General features: G+C 45.6%; 1 protein-coding gene and 1 pseudogene across 1 annotated transcript; one reads left to right on the forward strand and one right to left on the reverse strand.

Moving 5' to 3' along the window:
• Positions 1-3,240: 3,240 nt before the first annotated feature.
• On the forward strand, positions 3,241-3,714 carry LOC129013862 (large ribosomal subunit protein eL29-like; annotated as a pseudogene).
• Positions 3,715-8,713: 4,999 nt separating this feature from the next.
• Positions 8,714-9,283, reverse strand: LOC129013863 (large ribosomal subunit protein eL29-like). The gene has a single exon (XM_054450589.1). It carries the CDS (start codon positions 9,281-9,283, stop codon positions 8,714-8,716), a length of 570 nt encoding a protein of 189 aa, XP_054306564.1.
• Between the last annotated feature and the right edge of the window lie 8,103 nt (positions 9,284-17,386).

The following is a 17,386-nucleotide window of genomic DNA, read 5'->3' on the forward strand; positions in this document are numbered from 1 at the left end:
GAGTTTAAGATCAGCTGGCCAACATGGCAAAACCCTGTCTCCATAAAAATACAAAAATTAGCCAGGCCTGGTGGCAGGTGCCTGTAATCCCAGCTACTCGGGAGGTTGAGGCAGGAGAATCACTTAAACCTGGGAGGCGGAGGTTGCAGTGAGCTGAGATCGCTCCACTGCACTCCAGCCTGGGCTACAGAGCAAGACTCCATCTCAAAAAAAAAAAAAAAAAAGTAAGGGTTTCACTTTATGCCTACCTTGGAGCAAATGACCAAAAGTGTTTCTCTTATGCATGTATTTGTTCAGTTACTCTCTGAGCACCTTCCAGAAGTTGAAAGAAGTGCCTGAGTACTAATCCTTTTTCAGGCTCACACACTCAAACCCCTCTATATAGTTTTCCAGCTCAGCAGCATACTCTTAACTCCTCCTTTTTTGTACTCATAGCAGTCAACATCTGTTCAACTCATTTCCTAATCTATCCCATAACCTCTATTTCACTCTAGAGTTTAGGCATTAAATTGTTACCTCATTTCTCAAAGGCATTTGCCATATCTCTAACCAGATGTGAGATCTGAAGGGCAGAAACTGGACTCTGCACTTCCTACCTCCCACAGAATCTAATTCAGTGTCCTCCTTGTGGGTAATGCTCAATTAATGGTCCTTAATTGATGGGTCCATTAGCATTGTGGGTGTACAAAGGCATATAAGTGGATGTTCCTGTCCTCAGGAAAGATTCAGTGTAATTGAGGGAGACAGTGCGACCTGAAGACTTACTTAGGTGACAGTTGCAAGCAACATCGCCAGGCCTGTGATTCATTGTCAATAAATGCAATAGGTCAGTGGTTCCCAACCTTTGGACCCTGGACCTCTTGTAAACTATGGGTTATGCTAAGCATCACAAATCCTTATATCTGTAAGATGACTCAGACATGTCTCAAATGGTAGTCTCCTCCCCCCTTATCTATGGTTTGACTTTCCGACGTTTGTTACCCACAGTCAACCAAGGTTCGAAAATATGAAATGGAAAATTCCAGAAATAACCAATTCATGAGTTTTAAAATGTGCACTGTCCCACTTTATCCAGCCTGGGATGTGGACCCTCCCTGTGTTCAGTGGATCCACACTGCAGACGCTACCTGCTCGTTAGTCACTAGATAGCCATCTCTGTTATAAGACGACTGTCACGTATCACGGTGCTTATGTTCAAGTGACTCTTATTTTACAGGATAACAAGGCCTTGAATAACGTTGTTCTTTTTTGTTTTTTGTTTTTTCTTTGAGTTGGAGTCTCGCTCTGTCACCCAGGCTGGAGTTCTGGAGTTCAGTGGCATGATCTCGGCTCACTGCAACCTCCGCCTCCCGGGTTCAAGCAATTCTCCTACCTCATGCCGGAGCAGCTGGAATTACAGGCACGTGCCACCACACCCGGCTAATTTTTGTAATTTTAGTAGAGACCCCCATCTCAAACTCCTGACCTCAAGTGCTCTACCTGCTTCAGCCTCTCAAAGTGTTGGGATTACAGGCATGAGCCACTGCGCCCGGCCTCTGTTATAATGTTGATAAGAAAAAAAAAAATAGATTCTTGGCTGGGGCCGACATCTGTGTGGAGTTTGCTTGTTCTCCTCATGTCTGTGTGGGTTTCCTCCCACATCCCAAAGATATGCACATGAGGTGAATTTGCATGTCTACCTCATCTCAGGATGAGTGAGTGTGGATGTGGCTGCACCCTGTGAGATAATGGCACCCTCTCCAGGGTGGGTTCCCACCTTGTACCCTGAGCTGCTGGGACAGGCTCCAGCTACCCATGACTCTGAACTGCAATAAGAAGGTAAATAATTATCTTACTTGCTTTTAATAATCTTTCTTAAATACATGTATAGCTCACATTTATTGTAAGGTTTAATATGAGTAGTTTGGCATATATTTAGAAGTTTGGCGATAGTTTTGTCACCAGAAATATGCTGAGGGAACTTAACTATTGTTTGTATCATTAACCTATGGTAAAATTGATTTCCTTATATGTTGTTTCACTTAAAGTCCTAGTTTCTTTCTTTTTTTTTTTTTTTTTTTGAGATGGAGTTTCGTTCTTGTTGCCCAGGCTGGAGTGCAGTGGCACAATCTCGGCTCACCACAACCTCCGCCTCCCGGGTTCAAGTGATTCTCCTGCCTCAGGCTCCCGAGTAGCTGGGATTACAGGCATGCGCCACCGTGCCTGTAATTTTGTACTTTTAGTAGAGACGGGGTTTCTCCATGTTGGCCAGGCTGATCTCGAACTCCCGACATCAGGTGATCTGCCCGCCTTGGCCTCCCAAAGTGCTGAGATTACAGACGTGAGCCGTGGCACCGGGCCTAAAGTCCTAGTTTCTGAGAACCTATTGATGATGTTAAGTGAGGAATTACTGTACTTAATGGCCCCAAAGCATAAAGAGTAGTGGTGCTGGCAATTTGGATATGCCAAAGAGAAGCCATCAAGTGCTTCCTTTGAGCAAAAAGATAAAAGTTCTCCACTTAATAAGGAAAGAAAAGATATTGTATGATGAGGTTGTTTAGATCTATGATAAAGGCCAGGCATGGTGGCGCACATCTGTAATCCCAGCATTTTGGGAGGCCAAAGCAGGCGGATAACTTGAGGCCAGGAGTTCGAGACTAGCCTGGCCAACATGGCAAAACCCTATCTCTACTAAAAATGTAAAAAAATTTAGCTGAGTGTGGTGGTGCATGCCTGTAATCCCAGCTGCTCAGGAGGCTGAGGCAGGAGAATTGCTTGAACTTGGGAGGTGGAGGTTGCAGTGAGCCCAGATTGTGCCACTTACCCCAGCCTGGGTGACAGATCAAGACTCTGTCGCCAAAAAAAAAAAAAAAAGCTATGATAAGGAGTTTGTACTAGTTTGGCTGTCACACCTCAGACTGCAAAAGTTACTGCCACAGTGTGTGGTAAGTGCCTAGTTAAGATGGAAAAGGCATCAATTTTTGTGGGTGGAAGACATGTACAGAACATGTTTCAAATGATGACAATTGGGTTTGGTATTATCCAAGGTTTCAGGCATCCATAAAGGGTCCTGGAATGTGTCTCCCACAGATAATGGGGGGACTATTGTACTTATTTTTCAAATATATGTTGTGATTGGCAAAATATATAGCCTCTTAAAAGCCTAGGATTTCATGCCATTCTTTGTTAATCGTGAACGTTTAAGACAGATGCTACTATTCCTGTCCCAGGAGATTTAAAGCTGTGGGTTATAATGCAGACATGGCCAATTCCACCACCCATACCACACACAACCAGTCCCCCAAATGGCAAAAAAAATGGCATCAAGAAACCCTGATCACAAACATATGAATCTCTTAAGGGGGTGGACGGACCTCAAGTTCCTGAGGAACATGTGCTTCGAAGCACAACAAGAAGGGCCTGAAGAAGATGCAGGCCAGCAATGCCAAGGCCATGAGTACGAGAGCCAAGGCTATTGAGGCCCTCATAAAACCCAAGGAGGTTAAGCCCAAGATCGTAAAGGGTGTCAGCTGCAAGCCCCATCAGCTTGCCTGCAGTGCCCACCCCAGGCTTGGAAAGTGTGCTCATGCCCACATTGCCAGGAGTCTCAGGCTCTGCTGACCAAAGGCCAAGGCTCAAAACAAGGCTCAGACCATGGCTTCAGCTCCAGCCTCAGTTCTGGCTACAGCTCAGGCTCCCAAAGGTGCTCAGGCACCCATGAAGGCTCCCGAGTAGAGGCCTGTGTCTGCCAGAATGAATACAGAAGGACTGGTGTGACCTCTGGGCTGCTGTCTGCTTGGGGCTGGTGCCCTCCCGTGCTATTTGCATGAACAAACGTGAGGAAAAATACATACATACATACATACATACATACATGCTAAAAGAATAATTATGCAGCTTCTGTGAACATTTTTTGAAGTTAAAAACCATCATGCTCAAATAGAGTTTGTTCAAACCACTGGCATAGACGGCTAGAACTTAGAAAACAAAGTGAACACTTTAGCATAGGTGGTTCAATAGATTTTTTTTTCCCTGCAAAAGGTGGGATTTGAACTCAGCTTTGAATAATGATTAAGTTTTTAACAGCAAGGATATGTCTGAGGTTCAACCCATTTCAGGTGTCCCAACGTATATGAAAGGAGAAAGCTTCATACCTACGTGTTATAATTCTCTCCCTGACAGGTCATGATACCTCAAGATTAGCTGAATTGGAGCACAGCTGGATGGAGGCCCCAGGTTAATTAACTTCCTTTGAGAGCATCCAGAAAATTAGCAAAGACATGAGAAACCATTCACCCAGGACAACCAATCAGCCAGGACACTCCGAAACCTATTAAATCAGATTTTTAATCTTCTAAGCCTGTAGACAACTGTGTGACATCAGCCACACCCTCAAATCTTAAGGGAAACATGAATACAAGAATACATGTGTTCAAGGAATCATGCATAAAAGGATTGTGCCTTCAGATCAAGTCCAACTATTTTTATTTGTCATCAAATGTGAATGGAGATATGGGTACTAGTCCCAGGAATGCCATAAACTAGCAGTGAATCACTTCTTGAATAAGTCACCTCATTCTTCTAGACTTTGATCTGATAAAGGGAGGGATCGGACCAAAGAACCTTTAAAGTCTCTTCCTACTAGTATGTTTCTGCCTTTTGGTTGATGACTATGATGAGCAGAGCCATCTGTTCCCAAGGAGCTGACTGGTGCCACTGCTCTACCCCTGTGTTCTAGGAGAAGTGGATAGAGGATTTGCCGAGGGAGGTGAGCAGAGGAAGAGATGACTTCCTCATTTGATGTGAAATAAGTCTCAGTAGGCTGTCATTTCCATAACCCTTTCATAAAAGTTGTTTCTTTGCAAGAAGTAAAGCTTCACTTTCTCCCTTTTTTGACCTGTCCCTTTAGGCTAAAATTTGCCAGTGAACCTGATCCATCCCTTCCTCCCTCCCTTCCTTCCTTCCTTCCTTCCTTTTTCTTTTTTCTTTCTCTCTTTCTTTCTCTTTCTCTTTCTCTCTTTCTCTCTTTCTCTCTTTCTTTCTTTCTTTCTATTTTTGAACTTGATTTCACTCACACAGGAAACGCTGCCTATTCACTCCGTGCACTGCTGGGAGGAAATCATGTAAGATGACCCAGCTCTTTCAAAAAATATTATGGCATGAAAGATCACAATGCTTACAAATGTTCATAGCCTTTTATCTTATAATCTTACTTCCAGAAATCAATCTGAAGAAAGTAATTCTAAATGTCATTAACAGATTTAGGCATGAGGATGCTTATCATTGAGTTGTATAACTGCAAAAACTGAAAGCAACCTACACTCTCAGAACAGAGGAATGGTGAAGAAGTCATGGCGTGTTGAAATGATGAAATATTGTGTTAACAAATGGTGTTCAACAGTTTGAAATAGAGACTTGAAGACCACTTATTTCGAAAAATGGTAAGTCAAGAATATGAGACACAAAATTAGGCCGGGCGCAGTGGCTCATGCCTGTAATCCCAGCACTTTGGGAGGCTGAGGCAGGCGGATCACCTGAGGTCAGGAGTTTGCGAACAGCCTGGCTAACATGGCAAAACCCCGCCTCCACTAAAAATGCAAAAATTATCTGGGCATGGTGGTGCATGCCTGTAATCCCAGCTACTTGGGAGGCTGAGACAGGAGAATCCCTTGAACCCATGAGGCAGAGGTTGTAGTGATCTGAGATCATGCCACTGCACTCCAGCCTGGGCATCAGAGCGAGACTCTGTCTCAAAACACAAAAAAAAAGAAAAAGAAAAAAGAAAACTCACAGGGCAGGAGACCCTACCAGGAAGATCATCGTGGGGCTCCCCTAGAAGCTCTTCACCCGTATGGGTAACCCTGAAGAGATGGAACATGTACACACTCATTAGTGGATCCATGACCTGCCAAAGTGGCCCAGGCAGAAGGTGCTCTGCTGTGCTTGTCACTAAATTTAGACTACAGGTGGCAGGAAGGACACAGGAGGAAGGATTAAAGATCCAAGAAGGCCGCTGCTTAGGACATTTTAGGAACCTAAATCTAGGTTGTGCTGTTGAGTGGAAACACCAGTTCCAAATATCCCAGCCAGCTGGTGTGGCACTGTTTGTCCTGAGAACTGGAGGTGAACATTCCCTTGTCCACACGAATACCCAGCCTGCGCACCACCAGCAGGAGTCTGCTCAGACCAGGAGCCAACTGGTCAGGCAACCCCACTAGAGACTCTCGGGGTGCTCTGCTTGCTCTTGTAGGCTGGCTGATCCCAGCTGCTGGGAAGTCAGATCCCACAGGCAGACGTTGCAGGCAGCCTCGACAAAGCCTGGGAAACACCTAGGAGATCTTCCCTTCATTCAAACATCTGGCATAGAGGTGAAGTGTGAGGGCTCTGGAGTGACAGCCCTCACACTATTGTCTTCCAGCTCTTCTACTAATTAGGCTGGAGGATAAACCTTAGATAAGCTGCTTGATTGCCTCACTTTCCCCAGTTAGCATGGAACCTTGGACCTGACATATGGTGGATGCTTGACAAATGCTGTCAAATGAAGGACAAAGAGTAGGATAGGGTGGGCCTCATCAAGCAGACCCCTGAGGTAGGTTCACAGGGGCTTCTCCCCTTTGGGAAGAAGGGTTCCCTGCGCTCCCACACCCTTTCACCGCTCAACTAAGAGGGAATCTCCTTCTATCCATGCAGGCATGTTTCTGGCTTTCCTCTTGGTGGGTAGGCACACATCCACAATCTAGGCCACAATTAGGCATGGCTCAGTCTTGGCAGGGTTTGGGGCCGCAGAGTCCTCACCATCGGTTGGTGGGAGCTTCTTTCCTACATCGGTCTCACAATCTTGCTTCCTCTAACATATTTCCATCTTAGCCACAATGTTATTATATTATCTTTAAGAATGTAGGAAAACCCTCCCCCCTAATTCCCACCACCCCTACTCTGCCTCTGGTCACAGGCGATGGAGTCCAGGCTTGGGTCAAATGTAACCAGCCCGCAAGGGTCAAGAGGGCCCCAGGGGACCTTAAACATACAAGGAAAAAATAAGAGCACATCAAAGCCCTCCCAAGGGGCAGCCGAGAGAATGTTGAAGCCCACGCAGAAGTTCTTTAACAATTGAGAGAGGGTGGGAGAGCCTCCCTCAAGGGTGACTGAGAAGAAGGATAAACAAGAAAATCAGCATTCAAAGGAGAGGATGAGGGAATGGAGGCTATCCCCAAACATCCAGGGTGAGCAGTTATGCGAGATCTCACAGTTCACCCACAGCTCTCTCTCATTCTAAATCTCTCTGTGACCTCTGAAGCTACAAGTTTCTCTACTTTTAACCTCTTGAGCAGAGACAGAGGCATGTCAGGCGTGAACCACAGTAACCAGTTCACGATGGAAATTCAAGAAGAGAGGGAAACATCTCACAACTTGCTGCCCGGGCTTTGTGGGTGGAGGGGCTGGGGGAGGGTGGGGATGGGAGATGGGGTTTATCCACCAGCTGATCAAGCCTACTAGCAGCAATTCCTCCGGGTGTTGGGGATTTGGGGGCTTCTTCCCAGGCCAGTGTAGCTAATTTAAGTCATCTGTGTGCCGAAATTCAGTTAAAATGGAGTTTTAGCAGAATTCTTCATGTGGATGCTGTGGTTAAACAGAAATTCCTTTTCAATGACGTTTGAACAGTGAGTCAAAATAAGGCCAGTAATAAGCTAGTGATGAGTAACTCCAGGACCGAGCAAGACCTGGGTGGAGAGGATATTTACGTGGAGCACACAGGCCAAAGTAGAAGGGAAATGATTCCTTCTCCAGGTCTCTTAGCAGGAGGTGGCCTCCTGCTCTCCTCCCACCCACCCCGTTCTATAGGGATTATTGTTTCCTTATAGAATTCCTGAGCCTGATTGAACTTCAATGATCATAGTCAAGGATCTGTCTTTTTCAAGATAAAATTTCTTTTATCACTTTTTCTTATTAAAAAGTACCACTGCTCCGCAGGCACGGTGGCTCATGCCTGTAATCCCAGCACTTTGGGAGGCCGAGGTAGGTGGATCACTTGAGGTCAGGAATTCAAGACCAGCCTGGCCGACGTGGTGAAAGCCCATCTCTATTAATAATACAAAAAATTAGCTTGGTGTGGTGGTGCACACCTGTAATCTCAGCTACTCTGGAGGAAAGAATCTCTTGGACCTGAGAGGCAAAGGTTGCAGTGAGCTGAGATTGAACCACTGCACTCCAGCCTGGGCTACAGAGCAAGACTTCATCTCAAAAAAAAAAAAATATATATATATATATATATATTACTGCTCATTACAGAAAAATCAGAAAATACTAATACAAGTAAAAAGAAGAAATGTTAAAGTATTCATAATCTCTCTTAAACATCACTATTAATGCCACTTTAGATTACTAGTATACCCTCCTAGGTAAATATATATATATATGTAATATATTTGGGTATATATAAAATATATGATACACACACTAATGTACTTTTTTCAAAGAAAAACAGGTCTGTCCTGTAGTATGGCTTTGTGCTGTATTTCTCCTCTTTTACCTAACATTTCCTGTGGCTGTAGATACATTTGCCAGCATCGTTTAGTGGCTGCATATTTTCCTACCACCTGAAGTACTAAGTTGATTTAGCCAGTTCCCTGTTGTTGGACACTTAAGTTGTTGCAACTTTTTCTCGATTATAATTGTAATGAACATCCATGCAGCTAAATCTTTGCATAAATTATTTTTTTTTCATGCCTCAGGTTTATTTGTACAAATAGCACAGGAGGACACCAGCCCCATGCAGATGGCAGCCCCGGGGGGTCGCACCAGTCCTTCTGTCCTCACGTTGGCAGACAGAGATCTCTACTCTGAAGCCTTTGTAGGGGAACTGGGCACCTTTGGGAGCCTGAGCTGGAACTGAAGCTGGAGCTGCAGGCTGGGCCTTGGTTTGATCCTTGGCCTTGGCCTTTGGCCGACACAGCCTGAGCGCCTTGGCAATGTGGGCATGAGCATGCTTCCCAAGCTTGGGGTGGCCAATGTAGGCAAGCTGATTGAGCTTGCAGCTGAAACCCTTTGGGATCTTGGGCTTAACCTCCTCGGGCTTTACGAGGGCCTTGATAGCCTTGGCACATGCACTCATGGCCTTGGCACTGTTGGCCTGCATCTTCTTTAGGCCCTTCTTGCTGTGCTTCTTGGCAAAGGGCATGTTCCTAAGGAACTTGGGATCCACCCCCTTTAGAGACACGGATCTTTGTGATTGAGATTTCTTGATACCATTTCTGTGCTGTTTTTGGAACTGGTCATGTGTGTTGTGGTTCTTGGACTTGGCCATGTCTGCACCATAAGCCATGGCTCCGAAAGCTCCTAGAACCAGAAGAGCTTGCATAAATTCTTAACCCTTTCATTGGATAAATTCCCAGAAGTTAAATTGCTAAAGCTCCTTCATATTTATATGTTGGGAAAAATAAACCCAGATATTGGCCTAAAATACTGAATTAACACTAAAATGTTACCACCCTTCAGTGGGGAGTTGGACAACCCATGCCAATGAGCTCCAGGGGCCGTGCTGTTTGCTCTGTACAAGGAAGAGACTCTCCATCCTCATGTGACTGTTGCAGATACCAGCTGTGAAAATGGAAGCCACAATTATAACTTCTTGTAAAAGCAAGGGCTCTTCATTAAAAGCTATCTATGGGAGTTACCCATCTTCTGGAGCCTCAAGTGTGGGATACTTTGGAATGCATGTATGTATATCAGACCTGTCATACTTACCTACCTTTAGCATGCATGGACATTGCATCCTTCTTTCTCTTCTCTTTGCATACCTTCTTCTGCTGCTGGCCATGGGTGAATTGGGGTATAAATGGTTTTTGGAATTCTATAGGAATGTCCTGGCCCATTATCAAATAATGCCTGCTTCTCACTTAACACCTCTGCCCTGAGGATATTTGGAGTGCAATTCAAAGGCCTCAGAACAGAAGCACAAATTGTCATATCTGGTAGAAAGCAGATCAAAGCTGCATGAGGTGGCTCACACCTGTAATCCCAGCACTTTGGGAGGCCAAGGTGGGCAGATCACTTGAGGTCAGGAGTGCGAGACTAGCCTGGGCAACATGGTAAAACTCTCTCTCTATTAAAAATATAAAAATTAGCTGGGCATGGCAGCAGGCACCTATAATCTCAGCTACTCAGGAGGCTGAGGTACGAGAATCTCTTGAACCCAGGAGGCGGAGGTTGCAGTGAACCGAGATTGTGCCACTGCACTCCAGTCCAGGTGACAGAGTGAGATTCTGTCTCAAAAAAAAAAAAAAAAAAAAAGAAAGGAACAGGTCGAGATCCCCACCCCCACCTTAGAAACACAATTTAAACTGAGTCAGCTTGTGGTTAAATCTGTAAGCTAATAATCCTCCCCCAAGGAGAATGGCGGCTGGGTGAAGGGTTGCTGGAGCAGGTAAGGATTTGTAGAGGAATACAAGTGGGGCTGTAGTGGAAAGAGGAAAGTGCGCATTGAAGTTGAAAGAGAGTTGGCTTGGGAGTGAGGAAACTGGGTTCCAGTTCTGCCAACGACGTGCAGTGTGTCTTTGAGGAAGTTGCCTCCCTACTCTGCTCCTGTTTCTTTATCATTTAACCAGGTGCTACCATCCCGTCCTGTTCTCACTACTTTGCTCTTTTCCTCACTCATTTGATAATTTTCTAGTAACGTGGTTCATGACTTTTGACAGTCTTTTACACTTTCTGAATTTTGTAGATGGGCTGCCCAGTAACTGATCACATCTGAATGCCTTGGAGAGTTAGCAAGTCAACCTCTGGCTTTCACTATTGTCAAAGCCCTTCAGTTTCCAAAGCCTCTCCTATAGCAGCAAGCTCTTGTTTATAGGTGAACATGCTCCCTTGCTTTTAAAGCCTAGAACATGGGGGCCTCCGGGAGCTAGGAATGTCCACCTCATGTATACCTGGAGAATTCCCCAACTTCTACTCACTTTCTGCAAGGCCTTTGGCCACCAGGAACTAGAGAGTTGGCAGATAGATTTCATCCAGCATGCCAGCCTAATCAAGTGGTGGCAGCTGCCTCAACGGTCATACGGAAAAGCACTCTAAGGCCACTTCCATTCTCAACCAGAAAGATTCCCATGTCTGCCATGAGCAAGGAACATCGGGAGGAGGTGCTATTACTGCCATTTCTCGCTCTTCCTGACCTAGTTTATGAGAATCAATGAATTTGCAGATCTCAGCTTTCCAGTAGGTTCCTGTGCTCCAGGGCGGGGATACAGAAAATCATCCCTCTTAGGGAACGTGAGCTTGAGCAGAAGATGACCAGTACTGTAAAAGGAGGTGTGCGTCTCACTCAAAACCGTCTAGCAGCATGGAGGTGAGGTGTCTCCTCTCACTTGGACACTGCATTTTCTCAAACTGTGTTTTACCCTTGGTTGGTGGCTTATCCTCCCCAAGCCTTCTCTGGATGTTAATTTTAACTTTTATCCTGTTTTATTTTGAGTAGGTAAGGTGAGAACTCACAGAGAAAGTGGCTTTGAGCCTCTGTTTTCCAGCGGGAGAACATAGCTGGACCACTATGGGCTGGAAGTTGGGACTTCAAACACAATCCATTATTTTCTGGATGGAAAATGTTTAGAAGCTAGCACTGAGGGAAGGGTTTGATGTGTTCTCCTCATTCTTTTGATGTGAGTGGAAAGTAAAAGAAGTGTGGGGTAGTTATTAGAGGAACTCTAAGGTGGGGAGCAGAAAACTCCAGAAGGGTTTGTTTGTTTGCTTGTTTTGAGACAGAGTCTTGCTCTGTCACAAGGCTGGAGTGCAGTGGCGCGATCTCGGCTCACTGCAACCTCTGCCTCCCAGGTTCAAGCAGTTCTCCCTGCCTCAGCCTCCCGAGTAGGTGGGATTACGGGCGCCTGCCACCATGCCCGGCTAATTTTTGTATTTTTATTAGATATGGGGTTTCGCCATGTTGGCCAGGCTGGTCTCAAGCTCCTGATCTCATATGATTCACCTGCCTCAGCCTCCCAATGTACTGGGATTACAGGTGTGAGCCACCGCTCCTGGCCTCCAGAAGGGTTTTGAAAGCAGGCTTCTTAGAACTGGAGCTAGCATGCATCTGTGTTCGTGGCAGTGTGGTCTACAGGGCAAACCAAGGCGTGGAATCAGGAAGCCAGAGCTCTATCTTCAGCCTTGTCACCCATTGAAGAAGTCAACTTGCCTGTCTGGGCCTCAGTTTCCCCATCAGTTAAAACATGCCCTGCCCACCCCAGTTTTGGGGATAATCTGATGAGAGAAAGGATGTGAATATATCTTGAAAAAAAAATAGCTAAAGAGCTATATAAATGGAAGGCATGATTGTTTGTTTTCCCAAGTGAAGCTGTCTCTTTGCCATCACTGCTGGAGAGGCTGTTTGGATTGTAAGTATTTGGCCTCTGAACTTTCATTCTGGACTGGAGCAGCTGTGGGTGGCAGGAATGCAGAGAGGGAGGAAATATCAGAGTTAGCAAGCCTGGGCCTCAGTCTCAGAGTTGGCCAAGTTTCTAGGGGAAAAAAATAATCTCAAGTAGCTCTTTGTGGTCATGAAGGATACACTTATGCAATTGTTTTCAATATTTTAAGAGTCTGAAGAACTTAAAAGAGTCTGAAGAACTTTTCTGAAGAAAAGCTTTAAGGAACACTTATCCCAATGGAAACAATAGAGTTCCTCATTCAACCTAGACTGAACAAATCTGCATAAAATGGCGAATAGAAGAAATTATCTAAATAATTTAGCACTCCCCTTTTTTCTGGCACACACACATACATAAACACGAGGATTATTTCACCCACACTGATTACACTAGTGCGTTTGGTGTGTTCTTCTTCCCCCTTTCCAACAAGTTAGAGCTTTTCCATTCTTCAAAGTTCTTCCCAATTGCTTTGTCTTTTTATACTCAGTGCCAAGCACAGTATAGTAGGCACTCAGTAAGTTTCTGATAAACAAAATACCGTCCTGTCTGGGGTATACCTGACCATAATGTCTCCCAGCAAATCATGCCTCTCTCAATCCATGTGCTTATGGAGTCCCTTTCACACTGACTCTGGGCTCCAGCACATAACTTGCTTTGGCCAATTGGACCTTAGCAAATACATTTTTTTTTTTTTTTTTTGAGACGGAGTTTCGCTCTTGTTGCCCAGGCTGGATTGCAATGGCGCGATCTCGGCTCACTGCAACCTCTGCCTCCCAGGTTCAAGCAATTCTCCTGCCTCAGCCTCCCTAGTAGCTGGGATTATAGGCATGTGCCACCATGCCCAGCTAATTTTGTATTTTTAGTAGAGATGGGGTTTCTCCATGCTGGTCAGGCTGGTCTTGAACTCCCGACCTTAGGTGATCTGCCCACCTCGGCCTCCCAAAGTGCTGGGGTTACAGGCATGAGCCACCGCACCCGGCCAGCAAGCACATTATAAGCAGGGCCTTGAAATGCACTTATACACTGAAACATAAATATCATGTGAAGAAGTCTAAGCGAGCCTGCTGCAGATACCTGGCCCAGTCAACAGCCAGCTCTAACGAAGGGTCATGTGAATGAGGCCATGTTAGAGCGTCCAGTCCTCATCAAACCACCAAATGATTGTAGCCAGACAAAGTCAGCAGAATTGCCCAGCTGAGCTCAGCCCAAATTGCTGACCTTTAGAATCGTGAACAAGTAAAATTGTAGTCTTAAGCCACTGAATTTTCATGTGTTATGGAGTAATAGATCACTGGGATGCCACTTCTTTTTAGAAAATTAATAGAAACTTTTAAGTCAGAAATGGTAAATATTATGTTATAGCTCATCTATCGACTTTGGTAGTGTTTTTTTGGACGACTGCCATAAGAAGAATTTGAAGGCTAAATTAATGGAAAAGAAAGTCAGCCGGGTGCAGTGGCTCATTCCTGTAATCCTAGCATTTCGGGAGGCCGAGGTGGATTGATCACCTGAGGTCAGGAGTTCGAGACCAGCCTGGCGAACATGGTGAAACCCCGTCTCCACTAAAAATGCAAAAATTAGCTGGGCATGGTGGTGCACACCTGTAGTCCCAGCTACTCAGGAGGCTGAGGCAGGAGAATCACTTGAACCTGGGAGGCGGAGGTTGCAGTGAGCCGAGATCACGCCACTGCACTCCAGCCTGGGTGACAGAGTGAGGCTCCATCTCAAAAACAACAACAACAATAAACAAACAAAATAAATGGAAAAGAAAGCCAAATTCATTAGTGGTGTGTGCAAACAACATGGGCAGAAGTGGAGACAATATATATGCTATATATTTGCCATTCTTGTTCCATATTATCAATCACAGGTCAATGAATTTAAAAAGCAGAACTTTTTTTTTTTTTTTGAGATGGAGTTTCGCTCTTGTTGCCCAGGCTGGAGTGCAATGGCGCAATCTCAGCTCACTGCAACCTCCGCCTCCCAGGTTCAAGCGATTGTCCTGCCTTAGCCTCCTGAGTAGCTGGGATTACAGGCACCTGCCACCATGCCTGGCTCATTTTTGTATTTTCAGTAGAGACGGGGTTTCACCATGTTGGCCAGGCTGGTCTCAAACTCCTGATCTCAGATGATCCGCCCGCCTCAGCCTCCTAAAGTGCTGGAATTACAGGCGTGAGCCACCACACCCGGCCAAAAAAGCAGAACTATTAAAGTTGAATGTTAGGTGGGCCAAGACAACTGGTAAGGAATTTTTCCAATGAGTTAGGTCACATTTTTCAGGAACAGTGATAGTGAAGGCAGAACATCTTGAGTAGACACAACCAGGCATTATTTATGTCACTGGAGAACACAATTATATACTGGAGAGGCTCACAATTTGGGACTATTTGGTCGACTAGCAGGTTACCTGGGGCAGTGTGAGAGTGTGTTTACCATGGCTCCAAGGTGTCATCAGCCTCGTAGGTCCAGAAACTCAGTGCTGTTAGTGCATCCAGAGCTGACTGGACTCCTGGGAACAGACCTACAAGAACCATGTTCATGAGAGACTGACAGCAAAATGAAATGCAAAGACTTCCTAGGATACGACAATTCTTATCTGCTCCCTAGACTAAATTAGTCATCAGAAAGGCTTGGTCCTGTGAAAAGGATGGAATGAGAAGAAAGGAAGTGGGAAGATTCAGAGGGAATGTTTCACATGAGTCAAGAAGGCCGGATGGAGCATCTCTGCCCCACAACGGTGCTCTTTGCAGCAGTGGGAAAAGCCCTGACCTCAGGCCCAGCGCCTCTGTCCCTTGAGCATAACTAGAGGCACACTGACCACTTGCAGACATTGATTGCACTTCTAACATCTCTGCAGACCTCATTTCTCCCGGGAGACCTGCTTCCTCCAACACATTAACATAATTGATTAGGCCATTGCTACTTTCCTGTTCAGAAACACCTTCTGGGGATTACACCATAATTAGAATTTTGTTTTTCCAAATCCCTGATTATCCATTACCACTTTGATTTATTTTATTTATTTATTTATTGTTTTGAGATGAAGTCTCCCTCTTGTCCCCCAGGCTGGAGCGCAGTGGCACGATCTTGGCTCACCGCAACCTCTGCCTCCTGGGTTCAAGCGATTCTTCTGCCTCAGCCTCCCGAGTAGCTGGGATTACAGTGCCTGCCACCAAGGCCAGCTAATTTTTGTATCTTCAGTAGAGACAGGGTTTCACCATGTTGGCCAGGCTGGTCTCAAACTACTGACCTCAGGTGATCCGCCCACTTCAGTTCCCCAAAGTGCTGAGATTATAGGCGTGAGCCACCGTGCCTGGCCTACCACTTTGATTTATAAGACATCTTACCCTTTTGAAGATTTCCATATAATGTAATGATTTTGTCCATCCATCCTTATATCTATTTTTTCTATTTCATCTGTTTATTCAATAAATTCCTAATATACACTCAGTTGGTGCTGGAGGAGGTTAAGAGGAGTAAAGCACAACTCTTTCCTCCAAGGAGCCTCAGAGGTGAGAAAAGAGACAGGAGTCTAGGTGAGAGACCAGCCCTAGAAAAGAACAGGGAAGAAATGAGAACATTCTGCCTAAGGTGGAGCCGGTGTGATAGGGAAGCAGTGGCAGGTATCAGAGAAGGAGAGATGCTAAAGACAGAAAATAGATTTAGTGACTGCCTTGTGGGTGGGCAATGAGGGAGAAGGGACCAGGATGATAAAAATGAATGTCAACTACTAAATATTTAGTGTCATCATCATCATTATTAACAGCCTGCATTTATTTATTTGTTTTTTATTTTTCTTGAGACAGAGTCTTGCTCTGTTGCCCAGGCTACAGTGCAGTGGTGCCATCTCGGCTCAGTGCAACCTCCAGCTCCTGGGTTCACGTGATTCTCATGCCTCAGCCTCCCAAGTAGCCGAGATTACAGGTGTCTGCCCCCATGCCCAGCTAATTTTTGTATTTTTAGTAGAGGTGGGGTTTCGCCTTGTTGGCCAGGCTGGTCTCAAACTCCTGACCTCAAGTGATCCACCTGCCTCGGCCTCCCAAAGTGCTGGGATTACAGGTGTGATGCACCGCACCCGGCCTAATAGCCTGGATTTATTAAACACTTCCAGCATACCAGGTGTTGGGAACAGGCCCCCCAAAATCTGGCCATAAACTGGCCCCAAAACTGGCCATAAGCAAAATCTCTGCAGCACTGTGACATGTTCGTGATGGCCATGACACCCACGCTGGAAGGTTGTGGGTTTATCGGAATGAGGGCAAGGAACACCTGGCCTGCCCAGGGTGGAAAACCACTTAAAGGCGTTCTTAAACCACAAACAATAGCCTGAGCGATCTGTGCCTTAAGGGCATGTTCCTGCTGCAGATAACTAGCCAGACCCACCCCTTTATTTCGGCCCATCCCTTCATTTCCCTTAAGGGATACTTTCAGGTAATCAAATATCTATAGAAACAATGCTAATGACTGGCTTGTTGTTAATAAATATGTGGGTAAATCTCTGTTGGGGCTCTCAGCTCTGAAGGCTGTGAGACCCCTGATTTCTCACTTTACACCTCTATATTTCTATGTGTGTGTCTTTAATTCCTCTAGCGCCGCTGGGTTAGGGTCTCCCCAACCGAGCTGGTCTCGGCAACCAGGCACTGTTCTAAGCACTTTATAAGCATGAATTCATTTAATCCTCACAACCCAATGAACCAGGCACTGCCATATGTCTGTATTTCAGGTGAGGAAATGGAGGCAGAGAGAAATAGATAACATGTCCAAGGTGATGCAGCTAGTCAGAGGCAGGGGCAGGGTAACTCTCAGGTATCTAAGTGTCCAAGAGGGTGTCTGCCACAAAGATAGGAAACTGGAGGGAGATACACATAATAGTTTTAGAAATGTGTGATTTGAGATGCCTGGGGCCATCCGGTGGAGAGTTCCAGGAGGGAGTTGTATGTATAGGAGGGAGGCCAAGGAGTGCATCTGCCTGGAAATAGTTTAAACACCACCAG

This window comes from Pongo pygmaeus, chromosome 16, assembly GCF_028885625.2.
Source record: "Pongo pygmaeus isolate AG05252 chromosome 16, NHGRI_mPonPyg2-v2.0_pri, whole genome shotgun sequence".
Classification (NCBI taxonomy): domain Eukaryota; kingdom Metazoa; phylum Chordata; class Mammalia; order Primates; family Hominidae; genus Pongo; species Pongo pygmaeus.